This window comes from Pinus tabuliformis, chromosome 1_2, assembly GCF_031772625.1.
Source record: "Pinus tabuliformis cultivar Carrire ecotype Pingquan chromosome 1_2, CPIR1, whole genome shotgun sequence".
Classification (NCBI taxonomy): Eukaryota; Viridiplantae; Streptophyta; class Pinopsida; order Pinales; family Pinaceae; genus Pinus; species Pinus tabuliformis.
This window is the reverse complement of record NC_142298.1, coordinates 1353056112-1353077597: the sequence shown is the minus strand read 5'-3', so window position 1 is coordinate 1353077597 and position 21486 is coordinate 1353056112. Positions and strand designations below refer to the sequence as shown.

General features: G+C 39.0%; 1 protein-coding gene across 1 annotated transcript in view; it reads right to left on the bottom strand.

Moving 5' to 3' along the window:
- The window catches only part of LOC149211252 (uncharacterized), a 277136-nt gene that overhangs the window by 92782 nt on the left and 162868 nt on the right, over nt 1-21486 (bottom strand). Inside the window, exons 5-7 of the mRNA XM_089396978.1 lie at nt 16779-16907; nt 16478-16580; nt 16058-16163 (exon numbers count right to left, since the gene is read on the bottom strand). Of these exons, the coding sequence (XP_089253104.1) occupies nt 16058-16163; nt 16478-16580; nt 16779-16907 (338 nt within the window). The remainder of the gene's footprint in view (nt 1-16057; nt 16164-16477; nt 16581-16778; nt 16908-21486) is intronic.

The window sequence follows — 21486 nt, the reverse complement described above, 5'->3', positions numbered from 1 at the left end:
TTCTCAGAGCTCAATGGTGCAAGTGACCCATCCTTCTGTGCCATAGTTCGTTCAAGTCCTTGTCCCCATGACTGCCTATTAGTGTCATTGGTGATTCTAATTGTAATCTATACAACTGATCACTTTTGATCTCGATCTGCACTTTCTTTTTCCAACTCGGGTGTTTGGTGTATACCTTTTCCTTGATGAAGTAGACGTCATAGCCTTTGCCTTGCAGTTGTGACACGGAAAGTAAGTTCATCCCCAATTTTGGTACATGCAGCACATTTGTGGCATCGGACCGCTCTCCCAATTTTGTCTGAAAAACTATGGTACCCTTTCCTACTGGAGTACACTTTGCCTTGTTCCCCATGGTGATCTGAAAGTTCATCTTCTCTTCTCGATATTCTGAGAAACACTCCCTAATTCCTGTCATATGCCACGAGGTTCCACTATCTATATACCATACTTCTGATGATGTAGCACTAGTCATGCACGCCACTTCTTCTTCCAGCCTAGAAGCCAACATAGAGAAATCGAAATCTCTTTCTCTTGTGCAATCTTTTGAAAATCTGCATGAGTCCCCTGAGCTGGATGCCTCCGCATTGTGGTCTCCACCCATAACTAATTTTCCCTTTCTGTCTTTGATTACTTGCTCTGATACCATGTGAAAATTCTATCACTGCAATAACTGATTTACTTTTCCTACTTATTCCACCATAAGTTATTCATGAAATCACTTCAATAAACGTTAAAATAAATACTGTTGCAGATATCACACCGTAATACAGAAACAAACATATGCACAAGAATCAACACATTGAAACAAATATTTTGGACTAATGTCCCCGGAAAAACCCAATGTGGGAAAACCAATGCAGTAAGGGAGGATTTTATTGTTCAGCAATTTTCTAGTACAATAGGGTGCCAAACTAGCACCCACAGATAGACAAATTCTTCAGCACTTCTTCTAAACCTAGCGTCAGCCCTGCTGACCTCTGTATGGACTAAAACCCTCTGCGTCAGCCTATTGAGACTTTACGCAGCCTCTCTGGCCTTCTGCCTAACTCCTGCAGCCTCTGCGTGGATGATGCAGGCCCTGCTGGCTCTGCGTGGCTCCCTCTGGCCCTGTGTCTGCCTTTTCTGCCTCTGCACTAGTCTCCTGTCTCTCTGTTCCGTATTTGCTGCCTTCTGACTACTCACCAGACCACTGGTTCAATTTCTCAGCTAACCCCACTCCAGAAATTGAACTGACTGCTCTCCCTCAGTGTGTTCTCCAAGTGACCCTCAAGCCTCCTCTTATACTTTTCTTGTTGACAAATCAACGGCCAAGATTAAGTCCCTAATCAACAGCTAAGATTAGATCTGGCTTGATCCATGACTTTTGGATCATTCTAACACAGCTTCATATTAATTCACATAAATATTTTATTTTCTCTAAGTTGAGACTTAGGGATTACATTAAAAATATTAATTATTTTAACATCTCCCAAACTGTTTAGAATCTACCCAAACCCTTTCTGGGTATTGGAGATCTCATGTGCCTTAGCCTCTCCACCAAGTTTCGTGGCTAGAGCACATCTGATGCTACCCTAAATCAACACATAGCATATATCCATACTTGATGTTGAACGGCCTCCTGAAAACTAGAGGGTTCTCCAACCTGAACCACCAAGGCTTTGTACTTATCTAGCTGTCTACGCCCCCTTTTCTCGTTCCTAGGAGCTCAAGCGAAATCCTCTGCATCCCATAGTATTTGACGTAGTCCCAGCTCGTTCTTCCACTGGTAGTGGATAGATCTATTTGCTCCTTCTCCTGAGATTCCACCCGTTCTGATGCCTCTGGATTATTGTCCTTTGGAGAAGTACTGGTGCTGGTTTTTGCTGGTCGAAGTGGCTGGACCAATGGATCACCCTTTGACTGCTCTTCGGAAGGCATTTCTCGGGATTTCTTGAAAGCTCTATCCTCCATGAACTTTACATCCCGTCGAACTAGATCTTCCTATTTCCCAGAGCATAGACTCTATATGCCTCACCTCGGGCTTCTTACTGGTGAAGACACTCTCCAGAGTAATCTTACCTAATGCCCTATGAGGAGTCCTGTTCTGGACATATACTGTTGTGCTGCCTACTTCTGCCCATAGAAATTTCGGCATATCCTGATCATACAACATCGCCCTTGCAGCTTCAATAATAGTCTTGTTCTTCCTCTCTGCCTCTCCATTCTGCTCTGGATTATAAGGAGCTATCCATTCTCTTCTGATGCCTTCCCTTATACAGAAATTAGTGAAGTCCTTATCAATGTATTACCCACCATTGTCTGAGCGCAACACTTTTATCCTCTTTCTTGTCAGATTCTCAACTAGAGCCTTTAATTATTTGAATCGATCAAAAATCTCATCCTTGGTTTTTAGAAAGTAGATCCAAGTCTTTCTAGAAAGGTCATCAATGAAGGTGATGAAGTATTCGACACCACTAAGAGATTTTGTGGACATGGGTCCGCAGATATCTGAGTGTATCAATCCCATAACACTCTAAGCCCTACTGCTAGTTCTGGAATAAGCTGCTTTGGCGTACTTTCCTAGTGCGCACCCTCTACATACATCGTCTCGTTTGGTACTCAACTCTGGAACTCATGTGACGGTTCTTCCAAGAATTCTTAGAGCCCCATGGTGCAAGTGTCCCATCCTCCTGTGCCATAGTTCATTCAAATCTTTTTCCCCACTGCTGCCTATCAGTGCCATTGGAGATTCTAGCTGTAACTTATACAACCTGTTACTTCTGACTCCAATTTGGGCCTTCTTTTTTGAACTTGGATGTTTGACATATACTTTCTTCCCAATGAAGAAAACATCATCGCCCTTGTTTTTTAATTGACATACAGAGAGTAAGTTCATCCCCAATCCTAGCACATGCAGCAGATTGGTTACTTGAAGATGATCCCCTGCTTTTGTTTGAAACACTATAGTACCTCTCCCTACGGGGGTACATTTTGACTTATTTCCCATGGTGATTTGGAAGTTCATCTGTTCTTCTCGAGAGCTTGAAAAACATTCTCGTATTCCTATCATGTGCGCAGAGGCTCCATTATCAATATACAAAACCTCAAATGAAGCAGAACTTGCTAAGCAAGTGAGTTCTTCTTCCAGTCTGGAAGCTAACATAGAATAGTCGTGATCCATATTCTTTGTGCTTTCCTCTTTCCCAGAAGAACTGCGTGAGTCCTTTTGAGTTGTTGCCCCAGCATCATGCTCCCGACTCATTGCACATTCTCTAATCCTGTTGCCCAATCTCTTATCTAATAGCATGTGAGAATTTCTAACATGAAATTCTACTGCTTTTGCGTAGTCTCTAGATGCCTCTGCATTCACTACGCTGACCCTCAAGCACTATCTCTACCTCTCTGCTATGTACTCGCTGCCCTTCATTGCAACAGATCACTTGTTTGAATTTTCTCAGCAAGCCCCGCTCTAGAAAATCAAACTGACTAATCAATCTTGGTGGCTCGTGATTGTAACTTGAATTGGGTTCCTAAACAAGCTAAAAGCATGACTACCAAGCCAGAAAAGAAAGTTACACAAGTATGGAGAAGGAAACAAATTGGACTAGAAATCCTTTTGAACACTCAAGCCTACAACACTTCTTGTGGATTTGATGAATGCATCATTGGCAGAGATAATATTACAAGTTTTGATGATGAGATTTTTCCAATTAAGAAGAGATAGAGGAGTTTATGCAAGCAGGGGAAGTTTGTTGATCATCTACCTCATCCATTTTCATGAAGACATGCAAAGGCTTAGGGGAGAAAGTTCATTAATGAAGAGCACCATGACAGGGGGAGCGACATATACATGATGAAGAACTATCATTGATGAAGAAAATACAATGAAGCAGCATGTCAAGAAATAGCTTGATAGGGGGAGTACTTGGACACCCCATTTGCCATTGATGTCAAAGGGGGAGAAATTGTTGAAAGGGCAAGAATATTGCCATCAATGACAAAGGGGGAGATTGTTGGTCAAAGTTGTCATTGATGTCAATATGGCATTGTTGGAGATGGAAAATATTCTTGTGATGCATGAATAACCCTTTTCCCTAACCTCATGCAAACTCTAGGAGAAAACCCTAAGCATGAAGATGATGCACATTCCCTAGCTACATGATAAAACCCTAAAGCCCTATCTTCGTGATGCCCTAGATGCTCATGAAACCCTAGCTCTGGAAATAAAGCCCTAGTCCTAAATTCTTGATGCAATCCCTAGAACTAATGCTTGCTATATGATGTTCTAGCCTAAGTGAAAATGCCATAGCATTAACCATATACATTGATGAAACCCTAGCATTTGACCTTATGAAATAATGATGCATGAATGATTGTTGGATGGAAAATAAGATGAAGCCCTAGCCTTCTTAATTGATTCTCATGATGCCCTAGTCTTGAAGGCCTAAGTCTATGAAGAAGGAGCCCTAGAAATAAAATACCAAAGGCTGCCATGGATAAATTAATGATGACAATTCACAAAAATATAAATTTATTGATGGAAAAGTGACCTCATTTAAAGGTGGAATTGGCACCATCTTGTAGAGGACTTTGTCCTCTAACTCCTCATAGACAAGAGAAAATGATTTTTCAAGTTGAAAAAAATATATTTTAAATGTTGGCCGACATAAGCCAACTTATGCAAGTCGACTTCTCATCCAAGTGATGTGTCTCTTCATTTTAGGTCAATTGAGTATAAATACAAGTTGAAATTCATCATTTCAGCAGTCAAATCCGGTGAAAAATACAGAGAAGCAACATAGAAAAGGAAGATGGCCGAGGAAGTTTTTTAGAGCATTGTCTGGGCTAATTCCGTTTTCAGTGATTGGGCATACTTTTGTAATTATCCTTCCTCAAGCTCGGACAACAAGAACTTCTGTGTTAAGATTTCCTTAGCCTTGGACTAAAGGATAATCAACTGTGGGACAATTGTCTTATAAAAGGAAAAAGAAAACTCGGACTATTGACTGTGGAAAGACCTCAGGCTCATGACATACACCTGTGTGTGATAGCCACTTGTGACCTTGGACCGCAGACCCACCTGTAGGAGAAACTCAGACAGCAAACCTGTGACAAGTGTGCATTGTAGGTGACTTGGATTTCCAAGTCTGTGGAGCTCGGACTACAGCACAAACTTGTGGACAATCATTTGTGGATACTCAGTTGTAGAAACCAAACCTGTGATAACTTCGATCTAAAGGTTGTCACCTATGGAATGTTCAGATACCTGTCATAAGATTTAGGACTCGGACTTAAGCTTGTATATCTGAAACTGTTGGAGCTACAGGGATACACTCACTTTCTTGGCACATTACTTTGGCATCAATTTTGAAGACCATCAAAGCACTCTTGAACAAATACTTGTATCGTTGTTGTAGTAGACTTGGGGCGTTGTTTGAGCAGGCATTGAATATATTGAAGAGTCTCTTGAAGCACCTTAAAGCAGTTGTGCTTAAGATATCTTATTGAAGGACCCTTGAAGAATTGAAGATCTTGAATACAACGTTGAAGCATACCTATTGAAGATTGATACTTTAGAGCACAATTGCTGAAGCACATTCTAGAGTCTAGACCAACATTTGAAGATAGATCTGTGGAGATCTGAAGCTCATAGTCACAGTCTCGGACAAAGGTAAGAACAATCACTAATCTATTGGTGGGCAGTGATAAGTTATGTGGGAGACTTGTAGTTATACTCTCGGACTGTCCTACAGCATCTCAGACCATCTTACTAACATTTTGGTCCTGTGATCACAAAGATTGGGCGCTGAAGTAATAAGAAGCAGACTTCGAGTCAAATTATACATCTCTTAAAGCATCCCATTGATATTTTTACAAACATTGTTTGGAGCTTTGGAGCAGTAAATAATTTGGACAGAGGAGTATTAGGAGCCTTGAAGCAGTGAAGTATTTGGACAGTGAAGGATTGGGAGCCTTGGAGCAGTAAAGAATTTGGACAGTGGAGTAATAGGAGCCTTCGGCAGTGCAGTGTTTGGAACTCTTGGAGAGTTCTTGGGGTAGCATATTAAAGACATTTTGAAGGCACCCTTGGAGACCATGATGTTGAAGTCATCATCAAGTGACCTTGGAGAATTTTATTTGGTTGACATGAAGAGCAGTGGTGACAACTTCTAAGAAGACAAAGTTGTCATTGATGAGCTAAGTGCCTTAGAGATTGTTTGAGGGCAGTGCTGAAGGTGAAGATATTGTCAGGGCTCATTGCAAAATATATTAGGAGTCATGAAGAACTATTAAATATATCTTGAAGAGTTAAAGCAGTGCGTTGGAGCCCTAAAGGATAGGAGTCCTCAAGAAGACCAAGTTGGAGCCTATACCAGTGAGAGGGTTGGAGCCTCATAGAAACAAGGTTGGTGCCTTGGGAAGATAGGGTTGGAGCCTTGTGAAGTGCAAGTCGGTACTTGGAAAAGTACAGGTTGGATCCTGGTGGATTGGAGATTTGTGTCTTCATCTAGGGTTGTAGCCCTACACTATATTGTACTTATTGTAAAGAAGAGGATTGAAGTCCTCGTTATTCCTAATTAATAAAAGTATTTATTCTTATTGTTCATTTTGAGTTCTAATAATAAGTGATCTAACTGGGAAAAATAACAATTGAAAAAAAATATTTGTTCACCCCCCCAGTATTTCCAACAATGCAGTTCAGTCAGGCTCAGTTGATGAAAACTATGGAGCTTAATCAAGAAAAATTGGTGGCAGATCACTCCAAGGAAATGAAATCCTTGCACATCAGATGGATGGATATTGAGAAAAAGCATGTTGAAGAGTTGAGCATCATAAAGGAAAACCATAAGAAAGAAATGAGCTCTATGCCAAGCACGGAGGTCAGTCTTCAAAACAGATTATTAACCATAGAAGAACAACATGCTGAGGAACTAAAGAACATGGAGCTTAATCAAGCAAAATTAATTACCAATCATGACAAGAAGATAAGTGACCTCGAGAACAGGTACAAGGAATGGGGGAGAATCATGCCATGGAAATCAATGTCATAAGGGATGAACATTCTAACCAGATATCCACCATCGAAAATCATTTGATTACTATGGAAACAAATCGTAAGGAAGAAATTGATTCTATTCAAGCAAAGCATAATAAACTAATAAAGGACATGGAATTAGTTTTCAAAGAAGGTTGTCAGCTATGGAAGAAAAACATGATGAGGAGCTAAAGGTCATGAAAATTATTCACTCCAATCAAGTAGCCATCATTGAGGAAAAGTGTGTTCAAGAGATGTCCAATATGCAGAATCATTTGATTTCCATGAAACCTAAAAATGACAAAGTAATACAAGATATGGAATATGATCAGATACACCCTCAGAATAAGTTGTTAATCATGGAGGAAAGACATGCCAAAGAAAGAAGTGTTATAAAGGTTGGACACTCTGATCAGATTGATGCCATCAGAATTGAAAAGACCATTCTTCAGAATAGGTTGCAAATGATGGAAAAGACAGGTTCTGAGATTTCAACTCAAACCGAAGGATCCAGAGGGTAAGCCCAAAGGGTTTTTCACAACTCATGGGTCTCCTAGTTTGCCAGAGCAGTTTTCATCTCATTACAAGAAGGTCACTTGCCCCACTCAAGACAAGTCAGTTGGAAGTACCATGGTTGAAAAGGAAAATTGGAAAGATCAAGCCTATGTGTCTCCATTGGCAGAATATATCCAGGATAAAATTGGGCATGCCTCAAATTTTTCATCCAAGCAGTTTCGAGATCAAGACAGAAAATCTATGTTGGTCTCATTATTGACATCTGAGCCCACTGAAAAGAAAAAACAAAATGCAAAAAGGAAGAAGGAAGAGGTTTTATGCGTCTGATGGCCAAGAGCAGCTTGATATTCAGACAAGTCAAAGTCCTAGCATTTTCAGAATTTAGCATGGCACATTTGAGAAACAACCCACAGATTTGCCAGAGAGTCGACAGATGCTCACTATGCACTATGTTGAAGACATTTGATGCCATGGGGCATCGTTTTATATAATATCTCTAACCCTACTCCCTTTTATTTCATGTCACTAGATAGTTTTATTTCACGCATTTATATTATGTCCTTTATGTTTTAGTTTGTTAGAGTAGAATTTTTTATTCCAGCGATATTTTCTATATATGCATGATGATTTCGATTTTGAATATATATCCATTTGATGGACATCTGTTTTTTTGGATGCAGGATTATGGGATTCTCACGTTACTTCTTGGAAGCAATGTGTCTCCATATGGAGCCAAATGTTGCACTCAAATTGTCAAAGTTCCAGGGATGTAGAAGTACCAACTTTTTTCAGCAAGGATCAGATAACATATCAGCAGTCCATGTGTCATGGTCATCCCATTCTGCAAGTTATATATTGTAAATGATTTTAGTAAACCTTGAGTCTATGTAACAACCTCGGTAAGCCTATAATTTGATGACAAATTCCATCCTAGGAGGTTTTTTAACCTCGCTGATTACTCGTGTTTTTTGACTCGGCTAATTAGAGGAGTTTCTTCCCTCCAGCATAAACCCCAAAGCTAGGGTGAAATTTATTGTCGAATTATTAGGTGAGTCCTAGTGTTTTTAGTTGAGTCTGATGTAAAAGTGGTTTGGGAATAATTTAAACTAATTGGCTAAATTATTTTATTACAAATCATTTGGTTTACTAGATCATATTGTGTCGCAGATGGATTGTGTGTCTTGAGGGTCTAAGACGAATGTGTATTCCCTCTTTGAGTCTTGTAAATAAAAAATCCTATGTATTAGAGAGTTTGAAAAATAATTAATCCTCTCATGTGTAAATTAATTAATTTTTCTGGAAAAATAAAATTAAATCCTAAGCTAGAAAATTAGTTAATTAGAGAGTTAAATTGTCTTAAGAAAATAATTTCTCCAAATGGAAAAATTTGCAAGTCTTAAAAGAGTCAATTTTTAAAGGTCCTCCACCAAAGGAATATGTATTTTTCAAGAAAATTTGGACCTTTGAACCTTGGAGGTTAAGTCAAAATCAAATTTTTGAGGAATTTAGCTCTAAATAATTAATTTTGAGTTAATTAAAATGGAATTAAATGATAAATTCGAAAATTCTTCAAAAAGAAAAAATCAAGGGTAAGATTAAAAGATCTTGAAATGTTTATCAACAGCCAAAATTATTTTGACAAGGATTAAAGAAACTAGTCGTTAATTTTCCATTTGGAGGATTTATCTATAAATTAGAGAGTTAGTTGAGTCTCTAGTCATCTTGATCTCTAACTAGAATTGTTGCTGAAGCATTTTGTAAATTATTGTCCCGTTGGGAACTATTTTTTCTACTATAATAAAATACTTTGGGGTGCAACTCGAGGTGTTCTTGTTTGTTGATTTGTGGTATGTATTGACTACGAGCTTCCTATGTGGTGCTTTACTTGATATATTTTGAGATAATACATAGTGTTTGCAGGTACTCAATCCTTGGTCTCCAAGTTCACAGACTATGAGCAAGGATCATCTTGCTTGGATTCCTAGTTTTTATATGGTGGATTAAATCTTCGTCAAGGCTATAGTGAGCAATAATTTTTTGGAAGCGTTTTAATCATTCTTTCAAGAAAAAATATTATAAAAATTATTTTCTCAAAAATGATTTTAAAATCCATGTACAATTTGTAAAATAATTTTGTAATTTTAAGTGTAAATTATTTTTCTAACTTGGGTTGGGGTTTTAAATCTATCTTGTATAAATTATTTTTCTAACTTGGGTTGGGATTTTAAGTCTATCTTGTATATATTTGGGGTTTGGGTGTTTTTATTTTCATTTTGCAGGTTGGATCAAGGGATCACGGAGAGAAGAGCTAGATCTAGGCCCTTGAGGGCTCAAGGTCTCAACATTCATATTTTGCAAGCGGCAATGTGATCCCAAAGTTTCAACGATTTTCAACGGTGGGATCTTCAAGGCCTTAGGCCTAGAGTTTGATCTTTAAACCATTGTTTTGTTTCAGTTTTATTACAACAGTCAAATCACTAATATCTAAGCCCTAAAATCACATCATAATTGGTCAAAATCAATTAGAATTGCAAAATCTAAACTTTCACAAGTTTTGGCCACTTGAGCATCTCTTATTTGACCTAAATCTAACATTTTAGCTTGCTGGAATTTGCTGCATAACTGTGAAATTCAAGTCTGAAATATTTTTGAAGCATATAAAAAAATTATGAATTTTCAGTTTCTGGAATAACTTGTTATTTTTAGACATTTTGAGGAGCATATTTGGTGTTTTTAGCTTGTTGATCTGTGACTAATTTACTGTTGTAATAAATTTTTCAGTTCTGAAATTTCTGAATCACATATCCTAAAAGCCCTAAAAATTGAAAATTTTGAGTTCGTGTATTTTTACTATTTTTGGGCATATTGACCATCTATTTTTGGCATTTTTAAGTTGCTAATCTGTGGTTGTTTATTGCTGTAAACTAAAAAATTAGACTTGAAATTTCACTGAATATATCATTATAAAGTGTGCTAAAGAAGCTAATTTACATTGTTGGTCAAATTGGAAATCTTATGTTTCATGTGTTGTGCAAATTTCATTATTTGAAGTGTTTTTTCTCACTGTTGTCATAATGTCGATAAGCTCTAAATTTTCTGAAGTATTATTGCTGATATCATAAGTCTGAATTTGACTTATCTCATCTTGGCCTAAAAGGTTGTCTATCTTTGCACTCAAAATCTGACATTGATCTTGTTGATTGGCATAATACCTTGTGTTAATAATCATTGGTGGATAAATTAGTTACTTGGTATCTTGTGGAGTATTGTTGAAGTTTACACTTGTATCTCTTAACACGTATCTTGTTTAAGATTGTATCACAACATTGTTAAGTACTCTTGCCTTAAGAAAAATTCTCAATAAGTACTTAAATAACTTAAGCAATCTTAACTCAAGATAATCTCACCCATAATCTATTGCATAAGCATATTAAATTTAGATTGCATTAATAATTTACCTCCTAGCATAAGCTAGGTTGATAGAGACATAGGACAACCCTTCTTATCTAGCTTGAGGGGCCTCGACAACTCTTCGGTGGTTAACACGGTGACCTTGTAGTCGTCAGAGCCACAATCTCTGCAATGCTGGAGGCATCGGGTGATAGGAGCCTAATAGAAGGTATCTTTAATCAGGCCCTAGCATGTTTCTTGGTAGCCTCCTTCCCACAACTTACCTTGGAGCCCATCTTCAAAATAGTGAAGGGAAGGTTACACTTAGACTAAGCATTTAACTAAAATTTATCAAGATCACTACATCTCACATAGGTTCTAAGATTTGCATATCATATAGGTTAGTCAACCATTCAAGCAGCAGGTGTCCATTCGGTCATTTGGTTCCAATTTATAAGAAGCAAGAATAAGTGACTCCGTTAAGGCAATAGTTTCATTAGAAAAACTTAATCTAATCAATAATCTTGCTTAATTTCAAGTTTCAACGAAGTGGCTAGGCCACTCATCCGTGTCTCCCAAACAAGCTGGTTTCCAACTTGTTTTCTTTCATCTCATTCCATAGGGACTACCCCCCATAGCCTGCTATTGGGAGACAGCTAGAACGAAGTGGGTGGGGATCAGAGTGACAACCCCCATACCAAGCATTGTCGCGGTGCCTATACAATCTAGACAACAACAAGTCCATAACCAATCTGATTTCTGCAATACAATACTTCTCATTCTGCAAACCAAGCACTGATCAAATCATCAACTATCCCAAAACAATATCAAATCTGCAAAACATGGTCATCAACAACAATATCAACCTTTTCTTTCTTAGGGGATCAAAATCTAGCTCAAAAACATACTATCTCTTGCAATCTTGCATTAATAATTCAGCCAAAAACCCTATTTCAACAAATACTTTCACCCAACTCAAACATGTCTCAATATATAAGCCTTTCTGCTCAAAACCCTCTGCTGACTCAATAGTACATCAAGCCACTTCAACAACTCATTCTACTCAAAGTCAATATATCCATATACTATTAATTCTGCACTCATACAATCTATAACTTGAACCGTACTGCAACCATATCCTGCAACTGTTACTGCATCCTGCGTAAGTAGTTTTGGTTAACTTCAATACCAATTCCTGCTATCAATATCAATATGGCACTTTGAATGATATAAAACTTTTGCAACTGAAACCCTAGCTTAATGACTTTAATACTTCCTGGCATGAAATATGGTTAATGTGCATAAAGCATATAGGTTGGTCATAAATGTGCATTAGCAAAGACTGCTCAAAAGTTAATCTGGTCCCTTGATACTCAATCCCGCTGATGTATAACTCAGAATTTTCAGAACCATTTCTGAAGATTTTCTGCCATCAAAATATCACTTGCAGTCAAACATATCCCTCCCTGTTAACAAGTCAATCTATTTCCTACTCAATGTACTTATCAATATATTGTCATCAAATTCTAAATCTCAACAATACTTCTCACCCTAGAAGCAACATATACACCAACAGCCTTATGATTCTTAATCAGTGAAAGATTAGACAAGTCAAACCAAAGCCGTGATCAACAGAGAAACACTCTTGATAAGTGACCAACAATTTGTGTATTGACCTTTATCTGGTATATAATGAAAAGGTAGCATGTGATCTAAGTATGCAACCATGAGCAAGTGTGATAAGGCAATGTTCTGTGTCTATGGGCTATGATCTATGAGTATTTGATCAATATTTTGCACTAAGCTTGTTGTACTCCTCTAGCCACGTTCAACCACTTGTGCTTTTCTCTTTGATCTCTTAGAGTACACAAACAACACCCTTCCCTAGCACATGAAATCATAAAGCACTGCAGAGAGTGGAAGTATCATCGCCCTTCCAATGCGTAGTACATGATCCTAACTTAATGAATATGAAGTGCATGACCACAAAGGGGTGCTACGATCAACTACAATTTGTAGGGTAATTCGATCCAAAAATTGTCTGCAGAGCTTGTGGTGAGACACGCACAACTCAAAATTCTTTGGGAACTTCTTAAAGCTGAAGTGCTTAAGATTGTCCACCAGACCTTTCACAATGATCCCCCAAATGTGAAACTTGTGCACATGCAAAATAAAGCGCAGTGATGCCATGAAAAAATACATAGTTTGCAGACATTTGCTATAGGAGAATGATCCACCAATAAGAATTTCATGCTGATGGCTTCAAGGAATGGCCCACAAGATATTCAGATTTGCTGGGTCACAAATGGTAATTTAACCAGGCTGCAGAAATAACATATATATATATATATATATATATATATATATATATTAATTAGAGCTCAAGTGGATCAAACGCCCTACCACAGGGCCAAGAATGTTACTGGCAGAAACCCGTCCTGGAACAGCTAAAAAGGAGCCCAACACAACCCTTAATCACACAAAACACCCAGAAATTTGTGTCAAGAATTTACTTGAAAGTTTAGCCTCAACATTACTTGTGAGAGCCCAATATTTGTGCAGAGAAGGCTCAGAAAATTCAGAAGCACGTTTCCAAATAAACCATTGTCAAGGTGCTTCCAGAACAGTTATCAAGACCACACAAAATATTTGTCCATGTGCATTGATTTGTACAATATTTTGTGCCCTATGAGGGCCGAGAAATCCCAGGAAAGTCTGTACTGTAATTCATATGCATAAGAGACCTCTAAATCGAAAAACCAGATCTAAACAATATGCCCAAAACCCTCAGACTTTTGACTTCCTTTATGTTAGAAAATTAGAAAGGTAGAAAGATTTTCTTTATGTTGATAATTACTTGTGATTTCTTTGAGTTATTATTATCTTTCTTATGTTCTTCTTTTATCTTAGTTCATCAATTACCAAAACATAATTTCGACCCTTCCAGCAGCTTAGAAGCTTCACATTTGTGAGAGAGAGAGAGAATTTCGACTTCTTATGCCTTCTCCTTCGCTAGCCTATTTCACCTTCTTCCTTGAATTTCACACTTTTTACTACCCCAACAATTGCAGATCGAACTTGATGAGTGAATGCTTCAAATGAGGTCGAGTTGCTGCCTTTATATAGTAGTTTTTGCCCCTCAGTTTAGGCCGACTTGTCTAGTTTGAGGCCGACTTAGTGGAGGAGGCCTAGAAGACCTAATTTACATGAAAATAAATTTCTTTCTTGACAAATAAATCCCAAGAAGGGTTCTTTACATTATGACATGGACAAGGACACTTGACATAAACCCTAGAAACCTTCAATGGAGGCTTTGACCTAAAAACAATTGACCTGAAATTGATGCTTTAATAAGTTAATTTCTTTAATAAAAAAAATTATTTTTCTTTCTTTTGACAAATATATTTCATTATGACTCAAATACAATTATGAAGACCGATGCTAGTTACATTCTTCAACACTTTAGATGTGTTGGACTACTCAAAAAGGGGTCATAGAGATTTTCACATAAGAATTGAGGCTTTATGAACTTTGCTTTCTTTAGGGAAGGAAGAATGGCCTCAGAAAAGGAACTGAACCCTAACCAATCACCTGACCAAAAGTCATAAATTTAAGCCCAGAAGTTTCATCTATCTTCAGTCTGCTGCTCAGATAACTCAAGGCTTTAACCAAACCACAAAATATTCCTAGCAGCAGAGATATCATGCCTCAGCTTAGCGTTTAATTAATGCCATTGGAGAAAGACGAGTGTCTCTTATATAGATCTCGAGGGTGCCATGAGAGAGCCAACTTCACCAACAAGGAGGGAACAAATTTAATTTAAAATTTGAATATTGGAGCCAAATTTTCCCTCTCATTTTGGACCACATTAAATTTGAATTTGACTTTCCCTCCAAGATTTGGACCAAGGTAAATTTGAATAAATAAAATTTCTTTTGCCTTCAAAAATTAAATTTTAATTTCAACAAAGCATCCTTATGCCATAATCTGGCCATTAGCATGTTGCCACATCATCATCCTTTGGGATTTTTAATAACAAGATGGGGGCACTAACTTCAAATTGACATATCTCTCAAACCGTGAGGGATCTCTCTCAAACCATGAGGGATCTCAGGATGTGCTATATACTGTTAGAATCAGCATGACAAGGAGCATCACGCAACGCGGGTATTCAAGGCAAATGCATTAAAACTTCAACAAGTGCGGGGCTACCAGGGTTTCCTGCCATCCTTCCAGGGCTAGATGTCCATTGAAGTTTTCCATTGGTGTAATTTATGACATATATTAAGAGCGTTTAAGAACCAATGTTGGCATCAATGACAACACCATTCAACATTGTAAACATTATATGATAATTTAAGTTTGAAATTTGAACTTTGAACCTACCTTTGAAATGTTGACTGCATCGTACAACTTTTTCGTAATCAATATGATGCTCTGTTTCATTTTGTGTTAGATATTGTCCGTTATAGTTTGTTGATAATAAATGTTATATGTTGAAACATGAAGGTTGATCTTGTGCTTGATGATTAATCAATTGATGATATTATTATAACTGCTAAGATAATTGATGTTATGTGTACTAAATGGTTGATGCTTAAAAGATCATAATTAAGCCAAGAGCTCAAACTATGTTTTCATGTTTTCTGCAGCTAATTCAGTGTTCTGCATTTTTTATTTTAATATCCATTCATCAAAATGTATTAAAATTTGTAATTTTGTATCATATAAAAAATGCTCTTGGAAGATTTTTGAAAATTGTGCTTCCCACTCACACTACCACTACCAACAGCCTTGGTTTTTACTGTGCTTTTTTACGATTACAAATAGAATATCAGACTATACTAATGTCCTTTATTGACAAACATGTTCAGTGGGACCAAAATGACATATCAGCATATGGGATACTCATATAACTGAGGGCAGGGGCTAAAGCATCTCCAAAGGTGGATACGTCTGAACTTAGTTATCAGCAAAGTAAAGATGAAAATAAAAAGGAAAATGTAACTAAAACGGAATGACTGCATGGTTATTTGTTAACTCCACGAAAAACAATATTCTGGGGCCTAGAGTTTGACTCCTCCACCTGGAAGGAGATCCTGTGTAAGGTCTGACTGTAAAATAATTCTCTTGTACCTGTTGTGCTGCTGGAGAAAGCATGCAGTCATAAAAGAAACGCCAATCCTCTCCATATACTTCCCACCCTCCAATATCAAAATCATTGTCTGAGCACACATGTGCACTGCATATAATAGAAAAGATTAGAAGCTTGATTACTAACCTTGAAAGGGCATTTCTACCTGTATATTCTTTTGCATATTCATATCATGTAACAGAGGTCCAACAGTTTCTCATGTTGTTTTCTCTTTCGGGATAAGAAAGACTAAATATGATAACAATATTCCACATATATGTAAAGTACAAGAGGGACCTGAAATACAGCTGATGGCAATAATAAAATGCTTGCCAAGTCATATTGTCTGAATATCTATATAAGTTTCCAGTTGATGCTTATCTTTGTACTTCATGCTCAATAAAAACGTGATAAAGCCTCACCTAAAGAACTTTTGGGTAAACATGAGTTGTGTTGCAGGGTCATAAGTGCACATTGCATCAGGCCATCTTGGAGTCGGGGTCAAGATAAACTGAAGCTTGTGACCTGAAAAGCATACACAGAGCCAAACCATAGGTTTTGGATTTAATTTTTTGGAACTAATTCAGATTTTTGTTTAATATATCTATGATGTCTGACACACAACATTTAAGACTCTGTTTCCATTTGCATTATGTCAAGACAGAACATTGTGGTAATGGTTGCTGTATATAAAACAAGTTAATTTTCAAAAACGATACTTGCCTCCACCCAAATCCAACCTATCACCAGCCCGCACAACTTTCAGGGAAAATGCATCCTGGAGATTTTCAGGAATGGATGCTGATAACAACTGTGCAGCGGGATTTGAACAATAAACATCCAAAGGTAATGCTGACGAGCAATTTCATCACATTAAATGATCAGTATAATCACATTAATACATCTAGAAAGGGTAACTGTAATCTAGCTGTATTAGAAAACCTCATAATAGAAAACTTTAAGATGCTACAAGAACCTTTTTATCACCTGCAACAAATAAACATTGTGTTAGAATGCTTTTTTGGAAAGGGTATTCACATGCATTTTGTGAGCAGGACAGTTTTGATGACAAGGCATATCAATTTTTTAGCAAGTTGTCTTTATTCTGATTTCCAGGTTTTTTCATGTTTTTCAAGGTATTTCACACTTATTGAGGCATTGGTCACACTTCCAGAAGCATGTTTGGGCTATTTGTGCACATGTGGACCCTTATGGGCAAGCCACATTGAAGATTATGGAGCGCCTTCTTTACTGGTCATTCTATAAGCTGATTGCCACCTAGTATGGTGGTGACCCAGACGTGGGATCCTGACAACACCCATGGTGTGTTGTTGTGACATAATAAGACTTGGAGGGGTTGTTTCCATGGTTTATGGAGCTTCTTGTTTGATATAAGGATGATGTGGACATAGTCTAAAGATATAACATGAAGATTAATGTAGTGATCTTGAGAGTCGATGCCATACATATGGACGTCAATATGGCTGTTTAGGGGTTTCATGACTAATTTTTGACTTCGAAAGTCACTTTCCTTCTTCATGGAGTTACCTTGACTTGAGGAATGGACATGGGCATTCAATTGAGGCCTATTTTGGAGGTAATGCAGCATCATATTACGCCTTTTTTGGATCTGTTTTGGAGAAGCCGCCGCCTTGGAGGGTTCATGTTACCATTGTAATGTTCATTTTTCTAGTGTTCCTCATGGTATGGTTAGGATGGATTTTCAAGACCGGGGCAGACAGGTCAAGGTGCAATTTACCATTTTCCCACATTAAAAAGAATATTTTAATTAAGGGAAATGTGCTCAATGATTAAAATAATAATAAAATAGGAGCTTCTAGGGGGGTCCATCAGATCTATAAAAGAGGAGGAGGAGGGCCTTAGAGGACATCTTGGATTTGATATTTCTTCTTGTATGAGAGGTTGGGAACCCGATTCTCTACTTCCTTGGTAGATCTATAAAAGAGGAGGAGGAGGGCATTAGAGGACATCTTGGATTTGATATTTTTTCTTGTATGAGAGGTTGGGAACCCGATTCTCTACTTCCTTGGTAGCCCCAGGACGGTAACCCTCAGGTGATTTAGTGAGATTGGGCGAGTACCCATCTCCCCTTGGTGAATTCATCCAGAATTCACAGGAGAGCTTAACAGTGGCAGTTCAGTCTAGTTTTGGTGGAGGGCCCGTGCAACATTGGAGTAGATCCTTGAGGCCAGTTGTATCTCAGCTATATCAGCTATTCTACTATTGCAGCATGTAAAACCCCAATTATATATTATAATAAAAGATGGGATTATTTCTGCCCATTGTAGGATTGAAATGCATGCATTCTCTTTTTCTATTTACATGGCAATCTTCTGTTAATTGAATAATAATTTTATAGTGAAACTTTTAATTGAGTTAAATTTCTGCAAAATAAGTCAAATATCCCGTTTGGGATATTACATTGGTACCAGAGCTGGTGTTCCTGCCAGCTTGAGGGTCTTATTTGCTGATTTGTAGGAGAATTCATATTTTTTTTTTTTTTGAATAAAGACTAATTCTATTAAGAAAAGAAATATGGTACAATCAGAGCTTTTTGAGAAGCGAAGCTAAAGAGCAAGGGAGCCGGAAATGATATGATATCAACCTTGGTCCCATAGAGCAACCACGGCATAAGCAAAAGATGACAGAGAGGACAAGAGGAACAAGCTGGTCTAGGGAGTCTACCCAGCATGGGCAGAATCTTCCAATCTACATTTTTTACCTTTCTTTTTACTGACTTTGACCCAACCATTTTGATCTGGCTGAACCGAAACTACTTGCAGATTGTTCTGTGCTAAAGGAGGAGACTCCTTGTCTGAATCAGAAGGCGAAGACTCATGTGAACGTTTCTGCGAGAACAGAGGCACAGAATGATCCTCGGCGCGGGCTGAGGGTGCGTCCTTCGGTTGCTCCAAATTCTCCTCTTCCACTTCAATGTCCTCCTCATCAGAGCTAGAGGACTCTATGTCATCCATAGGGGGTATATCACACGGTTTCCAACTCTTGGATTTGGATTTACGAGTGATATTCTTCTTTTTGTCAAAGAACGATGCACATGAGTTCTGGAGATGCCCCATCTGATGGCAATGGCGACACCTGAAGGCTGTGTTCTCATAGTCCAAAGTTTGCGTCCAATGGAAGTCCCCGACTTTGAGGATGATCTGATCTGGCAACCCTTTACTAATGTCTATTTCTGCACAAATTCTGCCAAAGGTATATATTCCTTTCTCCGCCCTTGAGGTATCTGTAGCCAGGAAGCGGCCTAGGGTGTCCCCGATTCCTTGAAAGACAGCAAAATGCCATAGATGCGCAGGGAGATTTGGAAGCCTGACCCAGATAGGAAGCTTGGTGATGACTGCAGTGGAGGGGTCAAAGTCTGGGAACCAGGGGGAGACGAAGAGTCCAGCTGATCCCCAGAACCAGGGGCCTCCCATTAAGGCTTTCTGGTAATCTTCGTTGAAGGCGAGGACTACAATAAAGAAGCCTTTTGAGCAGAGGAAGACTTTGCAGTTGTTGGTCCAATTGGAATGGATCCACTGGTATAGATCAGCCGTGCGGAGCCATAGGCCATTAAATCTGCAGATGAGGGCTGTTTCTGCAAATGTCTGGTATTGATCATCCAGAGATGGATGAGAGATTTCAATAGCAGGGGTTTCCTCCATTTTGTCCACCAAGAAAGGCTTGGGAGCCTCGGCAGATTGCGCAGACTTCTTGGCAGGCTGTGCATGTACTGCATCTTTGTAGGAAAAACCTTTGGAGGCAGAGGATTGCCCAACTGCACCTCCCCTTAGTCGAAGTGATAGGATCACTGTGGCATTTCTTTTAATATTATAAAAAGAAAGAGGCAGATTGTTATCAAGCTGCTTACCTGCAAAGAGGAGCCGCAGAAGGGAGGAAGGGATCCCCAGCCTCTGTTCAAGTATCTTTAAGAGATGGCGCACTGTGAAAGACGGCTGGACCCCAAGGAGCAGGGTTTTGCCAGTCAAAAGAATTATTTGAATCTGAAAATTCACTTGCTGGAGATGAATAGGATCTCGGCTGCCTGAATGAGGAGACGAGGTTGCAACAGTGAGATTGCGGGGCTGTAGAGCCAGCTCCAGATCCTGGCAGTACTGCTGCTGCATGTGAAAGAGTGCGGTAGTTGCCAGAGGTATTTCGTCAAACACTTGTCGCGCATAGGGAGGGGATTTTTCCTCTGCAAGCAAAACTGGCGGGTTCAAGTGTTCCGATCCTTCGCTAATCCTACATTCGGTGCACTGGGTTCTGAGATCCGGCGCCCACCACTGATGAAGGTCGTGCACCCTCTTGAAATACAGCGCCCGAACCAAAGTAACCGTAAGCCTCGCGGAGGGAAGATGCCGCACTGCGAGGCTCGCTTTTCTGTCGGCTTCGATTTTCGGCATCGTCTGCTGGTTGGTGAAATGGGCATCATAAGCCGAGCAGATATCATCCCTGGGATTAACATAGAGAGAATACGCTGCTAGGGGCTCTGCTGGAGCGCCCTTGGCTGCTACGCCGTTGGTCAGATGATGGCTCCATGGGCGTTTTGTGTAAGCGGGGGCCTGATGCCGCGCTGCTTCAGAACAATCTACCTTCTTGTCTGTGGCTCCATCAGTCACCAAATCAACCTGAGCGTCTGCTGAGCGTGATAGATCCCTTGATCTGTGCCTGCGGATCTTGCATCCATTCGCATCCCGGGCATTCTGAGAACCCATGGCGGCTGAGGGCTTCGCGGCAGCTATAGAGCTAGGGTTCTGGAACACCTTGCCTTTCATGACTTTTCGTAGGAGAATTCATATTGGAAGTGCTAAAATAGACATATATACCAGAGCATTATAGATAGTTGCTGAATATATCTTCAGGTGGATGTGCACAAATTATTGCCAGCATATTAAGAGCTTGCAAAATATTAAGCGGCCAAATTCATTAGAATGGCCATACTAAATCAAAATGTTTTAAAGCAGCTTTTATTTTGAAAGCCCAATTATTTATCCTGGTCGTGTGAGCATTGAAATCGCCGAGAAATTTTTGGTCTGGGCTGAGGCCAACTTCTGGTCGAAATTCATTTGTGGGCATGAGCTGCGTCCAAGTGATTTTCTGAGCCTGAGTGCATTTCCATTACATGTTGCAAAGGCCCAGAATCATGTGCGATTCTTTTTCCGAAGAAACCAAGTTGGAAAATTTGTGAGGATCCACGGTGGCCAAAGCATTGGATTCAGCAATTCTGAACAACAATTGTGTATGGAACGGGCAGGGATAGAGAGGCAGATATCCCACTGTCGTAATTTCAAGGAAAGTGAGGCCGGTAGGTGGTTTCCTGGAGCCTAACGTGGAGCGAAATTAGTTGATGTCCCAAAGAACTTTTAACAGTGCCTGAACCTCAGTCAATTGCTCTGCTTTTTTTGCACGG